Source organism: Lepisosteus oculatus, chromosome 21 (genome assembly GCF_040954835.1).
Source record: "Lepisosteus oculatus isolate fLepOcu1 chromosome 21, fLepOcu1.hap2, whole genome shotgun sequence".
NCBI classification, from domain to species: domain Eukaryota; kingdom Metazoa; phylum Chordata; class Actinopteri; order Semionotiformes; family Lepisosteidae; genus Lepisosteus; species Lepisosteus oculatus.
The window spans coordinates 14015206-14032534 of record NC_090716.1 but is presented as its reverse complement, the minus strand read 5'-3'; the positions used below and the strand labels follow the sequence as shown (position 1 = coordinate 14032534).

Here is a 17329-nt window from a genome sequence, read left to right as displayed (position 1 = left end):
TTCATTTGTCAAAAAGTAATTCTAATGTATTTACTGTACTGAATATTTTTAAATCGTAGGGATTTAAAAACATTTCTTTCATCTTTTTGTTACTTAATTTCTCTCCCCTCCAGTACAGTATATAATCAGAAAACGTTTGTTTTCTCTCTACATCATGCACTGAGCTGCTGCTACAGTGCTTTCTCTCCCTTTCTGTCTACCTCCTTCAGAGATTAACACACACACCTGTTGACCATTAAAGGACATTAAACCCTGGTGGGCCTGCAGTTCTGCCCTTCCGTCACTCCTTTCTCACTCGAGGGAAAATAATCGAGGATCTCTGCACTCTCATGAATGGCAATGTTCTATACTGTATGTATTCATGAAACATCTAAGAATGGCTTGCTTCTGATTTACGGAAGATTTGGGTTACATAACAATTCAAGGAACCTAATCCAGGGTGTGGGTGTGATAAAAAACAAATATTGTTCAGTACTACAATGATAAACAATAAAAAATTAAGTATAGTATCCCAGAATTATGAATGGGAAGTGTTTAGAAGAAGACTGATACTGATGTATTTAAAAATATTTCATTCAGGAGTTTACCAAAGAAGAAACAAGAAACATCGTTCAGGCTGTCATAACATTTCAGTGTTAAGTGCTATTTTAATTAATATTAGCACAGAGAAGACCAATGTTTTATGGGTCAAGAAGCACTTAAGAAAAATAGAAACCAAACACCAGGGCCTGAGTGTGCTTGTATTCTGCCCATGGACTGTTATTCCAGTCCATTAACTAATCTCTTCCAGCACTCACTCAAGAAAGGCATACAATATTGACTGGAAAATTGTTAATGGAGCACTTCATATATAAAATGGGACAAAGCTGAAACAAGTAATTTAAGGCCAGCAAGTCTTACAATAATTAAAGTCTTATCCAATGAAACGTTGTGGAAATTCTATTTAAGAGTCAAACTGGATGAATAATTTTATGGGAATAGGAATCTAGGGGATAGTCAATTTAAACAAGACCCTTGCACAATTTTCACATTTTGTTGCTTTAAAGTTTGCAGTCTTAACGCTTCTCATTAGAAGAGACTGGGAAGCTTGTCAGGACTGATAGGAATATAGATATTTCTATACACGCTGTACCTTAGAAATAAGATGAGTTTATAGAGACACTAATCAATTTAATTTCCCAGACACTGTGGGGAAACAATAAAAAGTTTAAACAGAGTATTAGAATACATAATTAGAATTGAAGAATCTAAACAGAGAGATGATACGTTCAAATGAATAATGCACAAATATTCCTTATTTCCAGGAATAGTATATACAATTTTGAGCACCAGGTTACAAAAAGATTGTTGCTCTGGATATATCGAGAGAAGGCTGGACAGACCCCTGAACAATCATCTATCAGAAACAATGTCAGCTAGATTTATCAAATGGCCTGCTCTCATTTATAGCTTTTAAGAAGTTCTTAAAACTGATGAATCATCTTTTGCCTTTCAAATAATGCTTACAGGAATCTGGAATCTGATACAGTTGAAGCTTACCTTAATTCAATGTTAAAGTCCGGGCTGACTTGTATTGTCCACTCACAGTGTGCATTGTTGGGGTAACCTTCTAAGGTGATGTGACCTCTTGGCAAATTGATAACTCCTCCACATTCTGCGAGAGGAGAAGGGAGAGGAACAGAGCTTTAAAACAGTTTCTATGTTCAAGATACAACAGAAACTTTGAGGGTCGAACAAAAGTTAAATTATTTTACTGCGGTGGAACAGCAATTCTAATGTGTTGCATTAGTCTCCACATCTTGTGGACAATATGTCACACAGTGCTAATATCCCTAATATTAGTAATAATCATTTGGTAATATAAATTAGCATTATTTTTGTATCCTAACTTATTCTTTTAATTGCAATGTAAAACATAACGAATAGGCAAATGTATTGCCAAAACAAAAACAAAAAATCTGGCATTGTGCTTTTGTATTAAGAACTGTCCAAAGTGCTGAATTTCAGTAGACTATTTACACACGTTGATTTGATTTGCTATGACACTTAATATCAGTTTGTGTCATTTATTTCTCTGAAATATATATTTTTTTATAATTGACAAAGCTTTTGTCTTTAAAAATTAGCATTTTTGAATCAAAGTGTCATGTTTATAACAAACTGGCAGTTACTATAACATCATTTCTCAGTTTTCAGATTTCTCAGTTGGGAAGATACTGAAGATGAAGATACAGGGCATATTCCCGGGTCTGAACAGAGTGAGAGACACTCACTCATGCAATCGCCTCCAGACCAGCCCCTCCGGCACTCAGTGCAGTACTTTCCTTTGATGAAGAAGTCATCTCTCACCCCCCAGGTCCCATTGTGGCAGCGTTTACAATTCTCAAAAATACTGCAGCCTGGAGAAGAGAAGGGAGGAGAGTAACAGGCGTTCTGGAAAGGTGTAAGGAGCTAAATGATGTAGTATGTCAGCCCTGAGCTTGCTGTGTTTGCAGAAATACTGTAAGGCAGTGTGCTCTCAGGTCTGAGGCTCACTCCTAAGCATGGATGCTGAAGACCTCTAGTTCACTCATTAGGATTCATGGTAAAGCAAATTCCACCCACCCATTTTCTAACCGCTTCATCCAATACTGGGCTGTGGGGGTGCCAGAGCCCGACCCGACAAGCAGGCAAGCCAGGGTACACCCTGGATGGGATGTCAGTCCTTCACAGGGCACACAGAGACACACACACACATACTCACACCAAGGTCGATTTTCCCGAAAACCAATTAGCCTACCAGTATGTCTTTGAACTGTGGGAGGAAACCAGAGCACCTGGAGGAAACCCATTGAACACAAGAACGTACATGTACTGTTGCACTGTGAGGTAGCGATGCTACCTTAAATGCTCAGAGCTCACTGACATCTGTTTACATGTTTACAAAAGTTGAACAATGATACTTCCTTAATGTTACCTCGACACTAAAGAAAAAGAATTTCAAACATTATTTTGAAATATAAAACACAAATACTAGAATTCATGTCAAAAGTATTTTTAAAAATAAACACATTTACATTTCCATTCAAATTTTAATATCTGACACTAAAATAAATGCCTATACATCAGAAAAAAATCCAAACATTTCAACATATTTATCAGGATAGATTCTTATAAAGTGTATGAGATATCAGGAAAAAAGTCTGCTGAGACTTTTTTAAAAGGCATTAACTACTTGATCTCTTAGGAAAATGAGCAAAAATCAGTATAGATCATAATATTATACAGCTCAACATTGGCACTTATCCTGAACTGTTCACTATTTAACAGTTGTGGCCACTATAGTAACGTGCCTCACTGTGTTACCCACTGCATTAGGTTTGAACTGCATTGTACAGTTTTGTGACATGACTCCTGTCTATATTTTACTATGCATCTATTTCACTGAATCATACAGTGACCAGTAAGCCATTTGTGCAGTAACTTGATGAATAAAAATGGTTTACAGGGACTCACAGGGTCAGCTGAGTCTTTTACCTGGGTGGAATATGCAGGGATCACATTCGTTGTCCTCGTTCCTGCAGCACGGCACGGCGTAGCCCACTACCTCCCCCTGGCTGGGGCACTTGCAGCGGATCTGGTCATACTCACAGCAGCCCCGGCACATGATGTTCCACTCGGCGCCCGGGCAGTTGTCATTGATGAACTTGTATTCTGAAACCCCAAACAATCAAGTCTTAGCACACAGGCTACAAGCAAAAAAAAAAAAAAAAAAAAAGAATATCTAAAGCTACTGTACAGTCTATTGAGTGGTATTTTTACAAAGAGAACCACTTGAGATGTCAGCAATAATTTTCACATCTGCTCCTAGCTTTTAAGCTTCACAGTTTAAACATAAATGGCAAAACAAAGCTGAGTGTCTTAGAGTATTAGGAAGTTTATAAAATTACACATCTTCCCAGAAGTTCAACAGGATGAACTTTTCAAGGGGCAATGGCCGCTGTTTGAAACACAGCATGCACAATAGAAATATGAAGTAAGCTTTGTCTAGCACAGAGGGGGAGTATTTTGACTGAGGTCAGTTGTTTGTCCTTACATAGCCTTATTTTCGTCTCATATCTCAGTCTGCCTGTTTCATTGCCCAGTAAGCAACATCTTTTCAGAAGTTGTACACCACAGAATTCTTTATGACAAGTTCACTGGCTTGCATTCATTTGCGTTTTCAACAGGAATGTTTGTCGACAGCGCATTACTTTTAGAGGTTTGAAAGTTTTATCCATTTCAGGCTTTGTGATTACAGGAGTGTCGGCACTTCAAATAAAATCACAAAACTACTTTAAACACTGTATTCCTATTTGCAATTCTTAGAATTTGAGACATTGATAAATGATTAAAGACACAAAATATTAGTACACAGCTACATCAATCACAATACTCTGTACATTCTCTAAGAAATGTAGAGAATTCACATGGTTGTGGAACAGTCTGTCAAATGCAACAAGACATACTGTATGCTCTTTGGAATAACTTTGCACAAGAATTTCACAAAGTCTTCAGCTTTGTACGTTTTTATGTTTTTATCTCATCACTGCTACTCACAAACTCCTTTTAAAAGTGTCATTGATTCCATATGACACTGAACTCTTCAATGTGCTTTAATGTGATTTAAATATGAGTAGGAAGCTTTTGTTTTCTTTAAGCCCTCTGCTGAAATTCCTGAAACACATATTTTCAAATGTGGTCTTGGAATACTCTGCAGTGGGACTTTCCACCGTTTTTTAACTTGGCCCCTGTTTTTCCATAGTAACATTAGCAATATTTAAACTCTATTCTTCTACTTAGGGTTCATCTGATCGATTTGATTAAAAAACACATTGATTGGACATAGTGGAAATGGGTGGAACAGATGATGGTTTGAAAGGGAATTAAATATTTAGACTATTGCGAAGAAATTCCACTGAGATTATGATGCAAAATATTTCATCACAATAAAACTTTGTGTGCAGGAACATAACTTCTATTGGTAAAACACCTTATACAGTATGTTCACAGTTGGCAGTGTATAGTAACTCCTGGTAAATCATGTCAGTATGGAAAAGGAAGAAAAGGTACTGTTTATGCATCTGCTCTAACATAGTCATTTAAAAAGAATAACTAATGAGCTCCTATTTGGTTTTCAAAATAAAATATTTGACACTCTTAATCAGCTTCTCTTCTGTGTACCAGAGTTCTCTCTAAAATGGAGCTTCCAGTAGCTGCTTACAGGTTCTTTATAGTCACAGATATACCTTCCAGATTTGTGTGTAGATTTCTCTTTTATTTCTGAGACATCAACTGAGGTCTGTTTCTCCCTCCTTTCCTCCATGGGAAATAATGGCACTACATAACTGTGAGAGCCACAGAAATGTACACAGTGGATGCATCAAAACAAGCATCGTTTACTTGTAAAGAAAGCTAAATGTCCGCACACTTAGTTGTGGACAAAACTAGACAAAACTGTTGGGGAGTCAATTACAGCCATTTACAAAGGATGAACTGTTCTACACTCTGAACAGCATTCCTTGTCAATTAGTATGATAGTTACCATACTGCAAAGAAACAGTTGAGTTCCATGACTTAAATGTAAAATGTTTCTCGACATGAGTTCATGAGTCAAGAGTCTTTAATGAATGTGGCAGTGAAATTTCTGAAGACTAAGTGATTCTCTGTTGAGTCCGTTGCAAGGAACTGACAGTGATATGGCTGAGTGCCAAAAAAGCTGCTCCTGGGTCAAGTCCTGTATATAATCCAGTTACAACTTTTAAAACTGGAGAAATGCAGAGGTTTGAGACAGTATCTGTCACAATTTGCAATGGAACCACATTATTTTTACAATCCTAGCAAGGGTGCACAACACCTAGCAAAGGTGCCCCAATGTAAAGCATTGTTTTTTTTTCTTTACTGTAATGTGGTTTAAAAATGGATGGTTTTGCTTTTTGTTTCTTTTAAATTGTGGTCAATAGGTTCTACAAAAATGAAGCACTTCATTTCTCCTGTGAATGGGAGGCCCTGTCTCAACCGTGGGGACTGCAGTCCCCGGAGTGCAATGTGGTTGGTTTTAATTAGATAACGGATTGCCAATTGAAGCTCCTGGATTGGCCAGTGGAATTCAGTCTTTCTGAGGATTCTAGTGAGAGCCTCGATTTATGAGGACACCTTCAACCTCTCCAGCTGTAAGATACACAACTCGTATTGCAGCTGTTTTCCTGGTACCTGCAATAATTTTGTTGCCTTGTGTGTGCAATGAAGCAAAGAATGTTAGGAGGTTTATTACTAACGCGAATTAGTTGGGATGGTGCCTTACTCGCATAGCCCTGAGAAATGTATGCTTAATTACAAAATGACATTCCAATATACTGTACAGTATATAATGTATTGTGTTTTGACATGTTGTTTGACGGCATATGAGCCAAGCAGACAGTTGTCTTTACTGGATGTACAGTATGCAAAGTAGGTAACTGGAATTATGCCCATTGCTGCTCCTTTATGTTCTCTTCTACCATTAAGATTTCAGAAACCATAACAAGCCTTTCAGTGATTTTAGAGATAAAGGTTAAAAAGGGTTATAAATGACAAAGGACAGACATTTTTAACAAGTGAAAAGAGACCAGTTGGCCTTAATGACATAAACAGGTGGGTTTTCCAAGGCTCTATAAACAATTTGTCAATTTTTCAACTGGCTTTTGGCAATATTAATAAGTCAAAGCCTTTCAAAGACCATTTTAAGAATAATGTGTGTGTGCAGGAGCTTCATGATTTCAAAGTAGTATAATGATCACTGATATTTATATTCATTACATTTCAATACATACTGTACTGTATATACAGTATAAACATACACATAATGCACAAGCTGCTGTTTCCCTTTTTTGAATGCACCTTAACTATACTCAAGTATACAGTGCTACATTTGTAGAATGTTTTTTTTAATTGTCTGAATAGCATTTGTAATTGCAAACTACATTTGTACTGTATAACCTGCTCTTGTATAAAGGTGTCCTATGAGAGTCTGCAATATGAGAACACACAATAGAATATTTTCATCCTGAGTCAGGCACTCCCTGTATACTATGGTTCATTTGAATTATTTGGAAATACAGTAATTTAAAGCTAGTTGCGCCAGACAGGCTGTAAAACGTTTTCTTTTCCTGTCGGACATGCGGGACAGAGCAATGTTGGAAATGTCTATGGACTCTGTGTTTGTAACATTTGTAAGGTGTTTGTCTTTCCATCCTAAATAATCTGCAATGTGTCTAACATGTCGGTGTACAGGCTCTGAGAAGCAGCCGGTCCGCCACTCTCCCAGTGACCCTCGAAGCAAACTGACACACCAGCTAAAACAGAGCCATCTTGGAAGTGGGAGACTTACAGCATGTCATGTGCTCTAGGGCTTAATTCCAGAATGAGACCTGGAATCCTATTGCATCACATTTGACAGGAAGATGTCGAACAAATGGATTTAATCAAATATTTAAAGAGTTTTAAACAAAAACTTGAAACACTTTAATTAAAGTTAGAACTGAGTATAACCTCCGTGTACTTTAACACAAGCGTAGACAACTCTAGTTGCAGCTGTCTCCTGTTGATGGCTTTAAGATGCTGGTTCCAATCTTTTTCCTCTGGAATCAGGTCTTGAGAAAAACATGACCACAACAAGACCAGGTATTGTATTCTTGAAGCTGTGCCATTGTAATCAAACATTTGCCGACCAGTCTCCAGGAATTAACAAACTTGTTGGCTCAGGGTTTGTCAATGTACCGCCTATTAGCTGACTACCGTCAATTGGAACCAAAAGCATGTTTGTGTTAAAGGAGACTGCACCCCACATCATCAGATTTCCAGCACTACACCAGCTGGCTTGAACACAAGGGTCCGCATAACACTCACAATGATACCGTCTCTTCTCCTTTGTCTTGTGAATAAAACAATCCACCAATCATCTCTACCTCTGCTTTGGATGTCCTCTGGCTTACAGAAGAAGTTAATTTCATGTCTCATTTGTCAGAATGATCTCTGAAATTGCCTCTTAGCAATGCAGGCAATTTTCATGCAGAGACAAAACTACAGTCATTCTGCTGATGTTGGGTTATTGCTTCCTGGAATTTATTCTTTAACCACACAGTCTGAAAATGATTATGCAGATGCGTTAGATGGATGTCCTGACAGTCCTGGGTCACTGTGCTGTCTCTCACAGGGCAGACTTCCTTGTTTCCCTGGTTTCCTAGTCTGTTGATAGTTGAAGCAGAACTCCTTTCATTCTCCACGTAACTTCACTCCTTCAATCATGCTGACAGCAACCAGGCATTCTTCATCACTCAAACATGTCATGGTTTTATCTTTCATCTAAAATCTAAGGGTATTGTACTTTTGCTAATATAGATACATATTTAGGCAAATCATTTAGATAAATTCCTGTTTTCAAATTGTAATTGTAATATACAGAATATACTGTACAATGCTTTGCAAACGTATGTAATACCTTTTATGAAATTACAAAATAACAAAAAAAACGAAGTTACAGTTAATGTCGGCAAAACCTAAAGAGAAAAAAGTGGAATATGTTGATTGCATTTTTGCCCCAGTTTTATAGTCTGAAGCAGGTTTTCCTCTAATATTTGCCAGAGTTTTGCTCCATCTATATTCACATTGGTCTTGACAAGTTTCCCAGTCTCTGCTGATGAGAAACAGCTGAATAACATAATGCTGCCACCGCCATGCTTGACAGCAGGAATGGTGTTAACTGAGTGATGCACTATGCTGGATTTGCGTTAGGTGTAACTCTTTGTATTATCTTGCCTGACCACACAACATTTTGTTACATATTTACAGTATCACTTATTTACTTTGTTGCAAATCCCATGTGGTGTGTGAGATGTTTTTTTTTTCCAGCTCTGTAAAAGCTCCTTGTGTATCCAGGATATTGTTGACCAATAGACATTTTTTCACATCTCAGCCACTGAACTCTAAACCGCTGAACCAATAACTTTTTCAAAGTCACAGTTGGCCTCCATGTTAGCAACCATGATAAACTTCCTCCTTGCCCAGAAGCTCAACCTGATCTAGACAGTGTCTGGGTGCCTTCCAGTTCTGAATAATGAACTGCACTCTGCTCAAAGAGATATAATGGTCTTTAAAATGTTTTTATCCACTTCTTCTGATCTGTATTTTTAGACAAATTGATCTCCAAGATGTTATGAAAGCTCCATGGTCTTAATCTTTGCTTCAAATTCATAAACCAGAATGAGATACCTTACAGATGTACAGTAAGTGTATTTATTCTAAAGTAATGTAAACCACTATTTAAGATAAACCACACAGACAGAAGTCACTCAACTAATTGTGTGGACATGAAAATGTGAAAACTGTGCATGGGTCTGAATGCTTTTGCATTATCCTGAATGTGCTCAGCAGTGTTATTCCTAAAACACACAATTATCTCTCTACTTAAGTGGCAAAATACTGTCACACTGGCAACAAAATGTATAAATATCATTGTAAGGCTTATAGAGAGGGCAAAATTGGAATCTTACCTTACTCTTTCATTTACAAAATGACTGCAAATATTTTTAGTGTTTTGCACATTATTGTAAGTAATTGTTAATTTTATCATTTCTTTTAAGATTACGTTTTAATTATAAAATTATTTTCCAGTTTCACTAGGACAGTCTGTGGTTCATGAAATTCAGTGGTTAAAGTGGACCAAACAAATTGTGTATTTTATTTAAATTAAACATTTGTGGTTCTCACAAGGCCACTGCTGTCATGCAGTACAGCACACATCTTTGAAGATTGTCACAGTATTCCAGGGAAACTCACAGAGGATTCTCAAGTAACTAACCTCCACGTCAACCCAGACCACAGTTCAAGTCAAGAAAATTTCCAGATGATTATTCAAGCCCACAGTCCTGATGTTGTTATTCGGCTTAGGTCCAAACCAAAGATAATTTCAGTTCAGTCACTGGACTCTTGAGACCTGTTCATTGATCAGTATGTACTTACATTTCTCAGTGAGCCAGGTTCTCCTCTTAAATCTTCACATTATAATGAATTAGACTTTTACAATTACATGCATTACACAGAGGCAGACAATCCATGTTGAGCTCTGTTGATTTTTTGTGGTCTGTTTATAGCTGCTTTGCTCTCTGGTTTATTGTGTAAGAAAATAGCCATCTGCTATGTATGATTATGAGAGTCAAGCTACTCCTGTTTTATTGCTTTCTGTACTTGGGACAGCCAAGCTTAAAACAATGCCGTAGTGGTAGAATCTAGGACACACTCTGAATAACCTACTGTATGTTATTAGTAGCTGACCTTCTCAAAGGGTTTCAGTGCCGACTGATGAATTGGTGGTGGAATGACAATGACTTAGGGCTTGAAGAGCTGTTGCTTGAACTCAGTACCTCACTCGGCACCTCCTTAGATGAGTCAAGTGGCTCGGTCACAACTATTGCCTCCCGTCTACAGCACACACAGAAATGTGGCAAGCTGAGAATCCCCAAACTGCAAGGCTAAATTGATTGAAGAAAAATGTATATCGTTTCCATTTCCATTAATTTGGAAATATCAAATACGTTTTTGGAATTTCAAATCATTAATCAGCATCGATGACACCTGCAACTTTGCGCCAACATGGGAGAATTTCCATTGCCCATGGCCCCTTCAATACAGTATGCACTGCCGCTATGCATCTGATTCCTTTTAGTGCCGTAAGCCCAAAGGTCAACCCAATAGCTTTGTCTGCTGGAGGACTGAAGCGGCTGACTATGAGAACTCTGCAGGCTTACAGGACAGAACCCAGAAACAAACCTCTGCTGGCAAACAGTCCAAGTTCAGATGAACCAGTTCTAGAATGTTGAGTCCAATTCTGCTCTTAGCAAAGGTTAAAAGATTGTGCTTCTAAGAACTTTCAACAGTCTAGATATGTTTAAATACCCCTCCCCATACCTGTGCCTCCTCTCAAGTCTGTCACAGTTGTATAGACAGCAGCTTGCGCTTCACAGTAGAGTTTCTGCTCTAACATGCACCATCAACATGGAGACCTTGTATTATAGACAGCTGTATTTCTTCTGAAATCATGTCAACCAACAAAACCGACCATAAGTGGACTCCATTCAAATTTAAAGTGATCTCAGAAGGTAATTAGATACACCTGGGCTCAATGTGGAGTGTAACAAAAAAGGAGTTTAATACTTATCAAATCAAGACATTTCAATGTCTTCTTTTAAATTATATAAAACAAATCCCAGATACTTTCAGACTACTAATACTTTCAGAAGGCATTGTACCACTCTGAAAGAGGGAAGAAACAAATCTACTTACAGGTAAACACACTGCAGACTTGATACAGAAAACCAAGTAAGCAGAATACCTCTGAATATAATTACAGTACAATACATTTCTGCAGTGCTTAATTTGACTGCTTCTGGGTTTGAACTCTAAGCAAGCCCTGAAGGAAATGTGACATTCAGGTCACTAAAACCATCAGGGACATTCCATTACACCAATACTGTATACATACAGTATTCATACATGTACTCCTTCATGGCTTTTCCAGTATTTTCCTTTGTCATTTACTTTTACCTTTATGGCTAATCTTCACTGGTACTCTGTAATAACAGCTATTGGGTAGTACTGTAAGTATTCAGGGCATTGCCCTCCTCTATCATTCCTCTTAAGTTACTTTTATTTGTACTACCCAAAGACGTGTGTATAAATCTTAGCGTTATTTTTCACCACAAAGATTGTTTATTGTTGCAGGAATGAAATGGCACAAGTCTTTAAATCAACTGAGGGTAAGGGAGACATGCATGCAACATGTAAGACAGCATAAACTGGAATACACCCCACAAAACCCACATCTGTTTTCTACTGTGTTCCATACAGTATATCCACTTTATGGCTTTGTCTGTTTATTTTTCAGACAAAAGTGCTGTGTAAGTGTATGAGTCAAACATTTTGCAATGGCCAGCCTTGTCTGAATGAACACACAATAACAGAGATCTGTATAATACCCAATCTTGTTGTCTTTCAGTGAAGTTTATGCTACAGTTCTGTGCTCTAACTCCAGCACTTAGTTTGGTTTGTGGTGTAGTTTACAGAACTGGTGTCTAAACATTCAGCTTTTAAGGCTTTAATCAATGGCTAAGAAAAATGACTTAAGCCAATAATTTACTCAATAAAATGAGATCTGGATCAAAATGGAAGCCTCCGCAGCTGGTTTACAGTATTATGGTCAAACACTCATTTTCTTGCTATAAAACCTCTGAGTTTATAGCACAAAGAGCATTCATGGCAACATTCTGACTCATGTTAGCATCTAGCAGAAGATTATTTTCTCTTCATCGAATAAAATGGACAATTTTTGACACCAGCAGTTTGCTACTGTGCTTTCATTATTTTATTTACTAAATAAAGCAATGAAGAACCCAGTTGTGTGGAACATGGACAAATATTGTTTCGAGAACAAAAAAGTATGTACTGTACAGGATGAACCTGATGCAGGGATCAGTCCTCTACATTAAGGACGTTGATAACTCCAGGTTGATAAGGACATCTTCCCTTTAACATAAACAAGATTTACTTCACAATAATTTATATTAAAGGTGAATTGCAAACACAGAACACCACAAAACTTAGATTCAAAGACACATCTCTAGACCTCTCAGTTATAGTTCAATGAACTTAGTTACACTTACAGCTGGACTGTAATATCGGAATTACAATGTTTACAGAAGATTCATTGTTCTGATTTTATCATCTTTTTAAATGAGCTGTGTTCAATGATGATGCTCCAAAAGAACAGCTGTACTGAGTATTTAAGACTTAGACACTGTGCTTCAACAACTGAGGTAACAAGCTAAAAATGTTGTTAGTCTGAGGTTAGAATTGAAAGGGGTAATTGTGATAATGTAATGTTAATCATACTATTAATTATAATTTTACCTAAACATAAGAATGAGAAAGAACACTGAAAGTAAAAAACACAACATTTTTCTTAGTTTAAATTCATATTTAAATACAGCTGATCAGTACTGTCGGGAACATTCTAGGTAAAGAAGACTCCAAGAAATTTGCAGAACATGAGCAGCAGCTCTTCCTTACAGTTCTGGAATGAGCTCAGAGAAGAGCAACTGGCTACCTCCCTGGAAGTAAGGGAACCCCCTACACTGACAGGCTGAAAGAGCTCAAGCTTTTTAGTTAGTCTTGAACACAGAAAACTTGGAGGGGATCTATTTCAAGCAGTCAGAATCTTCAAGACCATTGGCAAAGCTGAACCCCATATGCTTCTTCATAATCAAGAGTGAAACACGCACCAGAGGACAAAAGTGGAAATGTTTGGGAAGGGCATTTACTGTAAAACTATGAAAAGGAGATGTTTTTTTTATACAAAAGTTTGTAGGAGTCTGGAACAAGGTACCCTACTATACTGTACATACATCTGATGCCCTGGTTTCTTTCAAGAAACAGCTGCATGAGATCCTTGAATCATTTAGCTGAAACCAGCTACCAGTCCTCAAGGCCTCCTCTCTCTTATTTGCAATCTTTGTTTTGTGTATTTACAGTATGTTCTAGTACACCTTATTCTGGGCTCTCCAACAGCTCTCTGGAAAGGTTTTGGCCCAGATTTTCAAAATATGCTGACGCAAACTAATTTTCCAGACTCAGTTCCTTGTTAACATTTATTACCTTACTGCATACTAAATAACTGCACTGAGAGTTCTGAGCCCATTGTCCCAGAGGCTCCTGTACTCTGGAAGCTCACTGTTAACTGGAATGCCGTCTTCTGAGACTATTCATCATTTCAAAGCTACCAGCTGAGCTCATTAGAGTGATATTGGCAAGCTTGCAATGCACCTCGAAGTGCAGACAAAGCATGTTTCCAAGCTAAAAATACCAGCAAAACACCCATCTCTGACCTCAGTTTGCAAACATAATATAAAGTATACAGCATATTTTACAGTTCATCATCACAAGGCAGGAATTGCAATATACTGTATGTTGTAGAGCAGAGAGTCAAAGAGTTAGTTTGAAAAACACATCCATCCATTTTCTAACCACTTCATCCAATTCAGGGTCGGGTTGACGAGCCTATCCAGGCAAGTGGCAGAGACGGGGTGGGGTACACCCTAGAGGGGTGCCAGTCTATTGCAGGGCACACACAAACACAGATATGCACACACTCACACCGGGGGCAATTTTCCCACAAGCCAATTAACCTACCAGGAATCTCTTTGGACGGCGCGAAACCAAAAGCACCCCAAGAAAACGCATATAAATGTGGGGAGAACAGACATACTCCACGCAAACAGCACCCCAGGTCTCCAGAACGCCAAGGCAGCAAAGCTAACCACTATGCCACTGTGCCACCCCAAAAAACACATCCCTCTTCAGCAAAATAAATAATCAGCCAAAGGATTTAAATCCAGTGTTCTTTAAGAATTTGAAACATGTTGAGTTGAGAGAGTCTGAATGTGCACTATAGAGTAGTTTACTAAAGCACATATGACGAGAGAGCAGTGTTGCTTGAAGTTCAGAGCGTTCCAGAGAAGTTCCAAGGTCTCACAAGACATTTAAAAACAATAAGGGTGGGATTTCTTTACCAGGCTTCGGACACTGGCATATTATCTCCTTTGTTTCACAGTGGGTACCCAGGCTTTCCATAATAGCATTGTGCAATTTTTATCTTTTATTAGAGCTTATTAACTGCAACTTTCAATATTTTTTAGAAATTATATTACATGATAAGATTGATTTTAAAGAATGCTAGACAATCTTATTTCTGTATAGCCCTGTCAGTACCGTGAGTTGTAAGTTAGTGCTGCACCTGACCGATATTGACACAAAAAAAACAATGTACCTTTTTCATAATATTTTTAATTAACTTTGTGTTCACTGGCTTTGTTTAAACACAAGCATGAACATGGTTTAATACAGGACTGGAGACGGTATTTGAAGTACTAATATTGTTGTGAAGTGTTTACAGTGTTATTTCTGAGTTGACATCTTAGTGACGTGTTTTTGGAGAAGCGTGCCGCAGATACTAACATGAGTGTCACAAATAAATGAATGAATATAAATATATTAATGACTGCAATAAATGAATACTCTTACCATACGGTAAAGCCGACACCTGGATAGCGAGGAAGAGAAGAGAGACTGGCGCGGTTACCCCAAGCCTGCGTCTCGCTGTGCGCAGTGATGCCTGCCAGACTCCCGGAGACGGCATGGTGCAGTCCTTCAGCTCTGTTTACTTTCTGAGCAGCGAACGCCTGCTCTGTTATTGTGAGACATGAGTCGATTTCCGAGTTGCTTCGGGTTACAGTCAGCCTCACATGGTGCGCAGTGCCGGACGAAGTTTCCAAAACTCCCTCAAACAGCCCCGAGGATCGACGTCACTTCGCTTGAATGAAGCCTGGCTCTGAGAAAACCCACTTCATTTTAACCCATTCCTCACCTTGTAGCGCAGTCTCGCAAACAAGGCGCATTCTACATAGGAAAATATATTTGGCTCCTCTTAATTGAAGAAACTCGTAAATTGTTATTGAAATCATGTTAAAATGATCAGTTAAATCATCAGACAGATGTGTTCCTGCCTTGCATGATACACCAGACATATGCACAGAAATGTCCTTTGTGAAGGCAATTTCATCGGTGTTCTTCCCTACAGATCAGCACAGTGAGAAGACAGTCATGACAGCTATTACTTTACAGTCCTTTGAAATAGTGAAACAACTTCATGCTGGGCAACTCCAACTGCTCCTGACAGGATTAACTCCATCCTACAGTATGTAGCATACAATTAAACTATTATTTTGGAAGGGTTGTGTACAGTACCTTCACAATACATTAAAAGCAAAAACAGGTTTAGCATAGGGATTCCTTAAAAGAACTTGTAGTAGGATTACAGTACATGACAGTCTACAGCTTTGTTTTTGCATGGAGAAACAGGTATGGAAGAAGAGTTGAGCAAAATGTTTCACCCCCCAGTACCAGCAATAAGATAAACCTCTCAGGAGTAGAATACTGTGCAGTCAGAATGTAAGTAAGATACAGCCCTTGTTTTTTCTTTACAGTGTGATTACATAGCCACATGTTAGGATAGCGTCATTAAAGCACTCCTGGTCTCGGTTTTGTGGAGGGTGAGTGTAAAAAGAGAATGTCTCAAAGCCCCCAAAATTGAATTGTTAACTTTTGCACACAAATAAAACTATTAGACCTTTTAACGAACTGTAGGGACCCTGTAGAAATGTTTGTTTACTTGAAACACGTTTTAAGGTTAGCATCACAAATTGTGTTGTACTCTATGAAATCCTGGGCAAGCAATCAATATACTGTACTGATTTTGGCAAAATTATTCTTGCAAATACACTGACCTTATCTGACTGTATCAACAAAACAAAATATTAACTCTGTGTCAGAACCTTTCAGTAAGTTAAAGAAATTCATATGAATCAACCTCAAATACTCAGGTACTCTTGAAAGTAAGAATGTTCAATTTTCAAAGATGTTCAATTTAGAAGCGGGGAACCAGACTGCTACCCCCCTTTCATCAAGACCAGGGAAGAAATAACTCACGTCTCCTTGTCTGAAGAAGAATGTGGGAATCAGAGGTGTGCTCTGCTCCCTTTTCTTTCCTTTCATCATTTTTCTAATGTTTGTTCAGCTGGTCTCAGGTTTATTAAATTAAATATTGGGTGGCAGGTCTGCTTTTTCTTTACCTGGTCTTGGACGACCTGTCAAGATGGAAATGAATTTGAGCAATGCTGAGTTCATGCTGCTGGCGTTTGGAACCCATGTCAAGGTGTTTTGTTCTATCGGAAGACAGTGTGGTGCTGGCAACATCATCATCATTGATGGAGCAATGACAGATTGTTCTCTTCTGAAGTCCAACATTGCCCTTAAAAATGTTCATGGAGAATACCAATAAATCATAGCACAGTGCAGCAAAGTTAAAAACTATAAAGTAAAGCATCATACAAAGAGTGTAAAACAATTACAAAGTACTGTAAACACTTGGTGCATGTTTGGCAAAGCATAGAGAAATCTTTCTTAGACTTTTGTGATAGTTACTGCCTGAAGAAGGGGACAGTACTACCACAACAGGAGCCAATGAGCAATGACTGCCCTGTCCTTTGCTCTATGGATATACAGTAGCCTGAAAAGCTGCAACATGTCTTACCAAGGCTTTTCTAGCAATTAGTAGGAGGCTGCCAGTGTACAAAAATATCTGAGCTGGTATCTTTCTGCTCAATAAGCAGAAAGAACGGCATGTTTTTGCAGAATCAGTAAAGCTACTGAAATGGTTGAAAGG

At 38.2% G+C, this 17329-nt stretch overlaps 1 protein-coding gene across 1 annotated transcript in view; it reads right to left on the bottom strand.

Moving 5' to 3' along the window:
- Window positions 1-15404, bottom strand: part of pamr1a (peptidase domain containing associated with muscle regeneration 1a) — a 32444-nt gene extending 17040 nt beyond the window's left edge. The window contains exons 1-4 of the mRNA XM_015338484.2: window positions 15130-15404; window positions 3517-3693; window positions 2274-2399; window positions 1540-1654 (exon numbers count right to left, since the gene is read on the bottom strand). Of these exons, the coding sequence (XP_015193970.2) occupies window positions 1540-1654; window positions 2274-2399; window positions 3517-3693; window positions 15130-15244 (533 nt within the window). The 5' untranslated portion in view covers window positions 15245-15404. The remainder of the gene's footprint in view (window positions 1-1539; window positions 1655-2273; window positions 2400-3516; window positions 3694-15129) is intronic.
- Between the last annotated feature and the right edge of the window lie 1925 nt (window positions 15405-17329).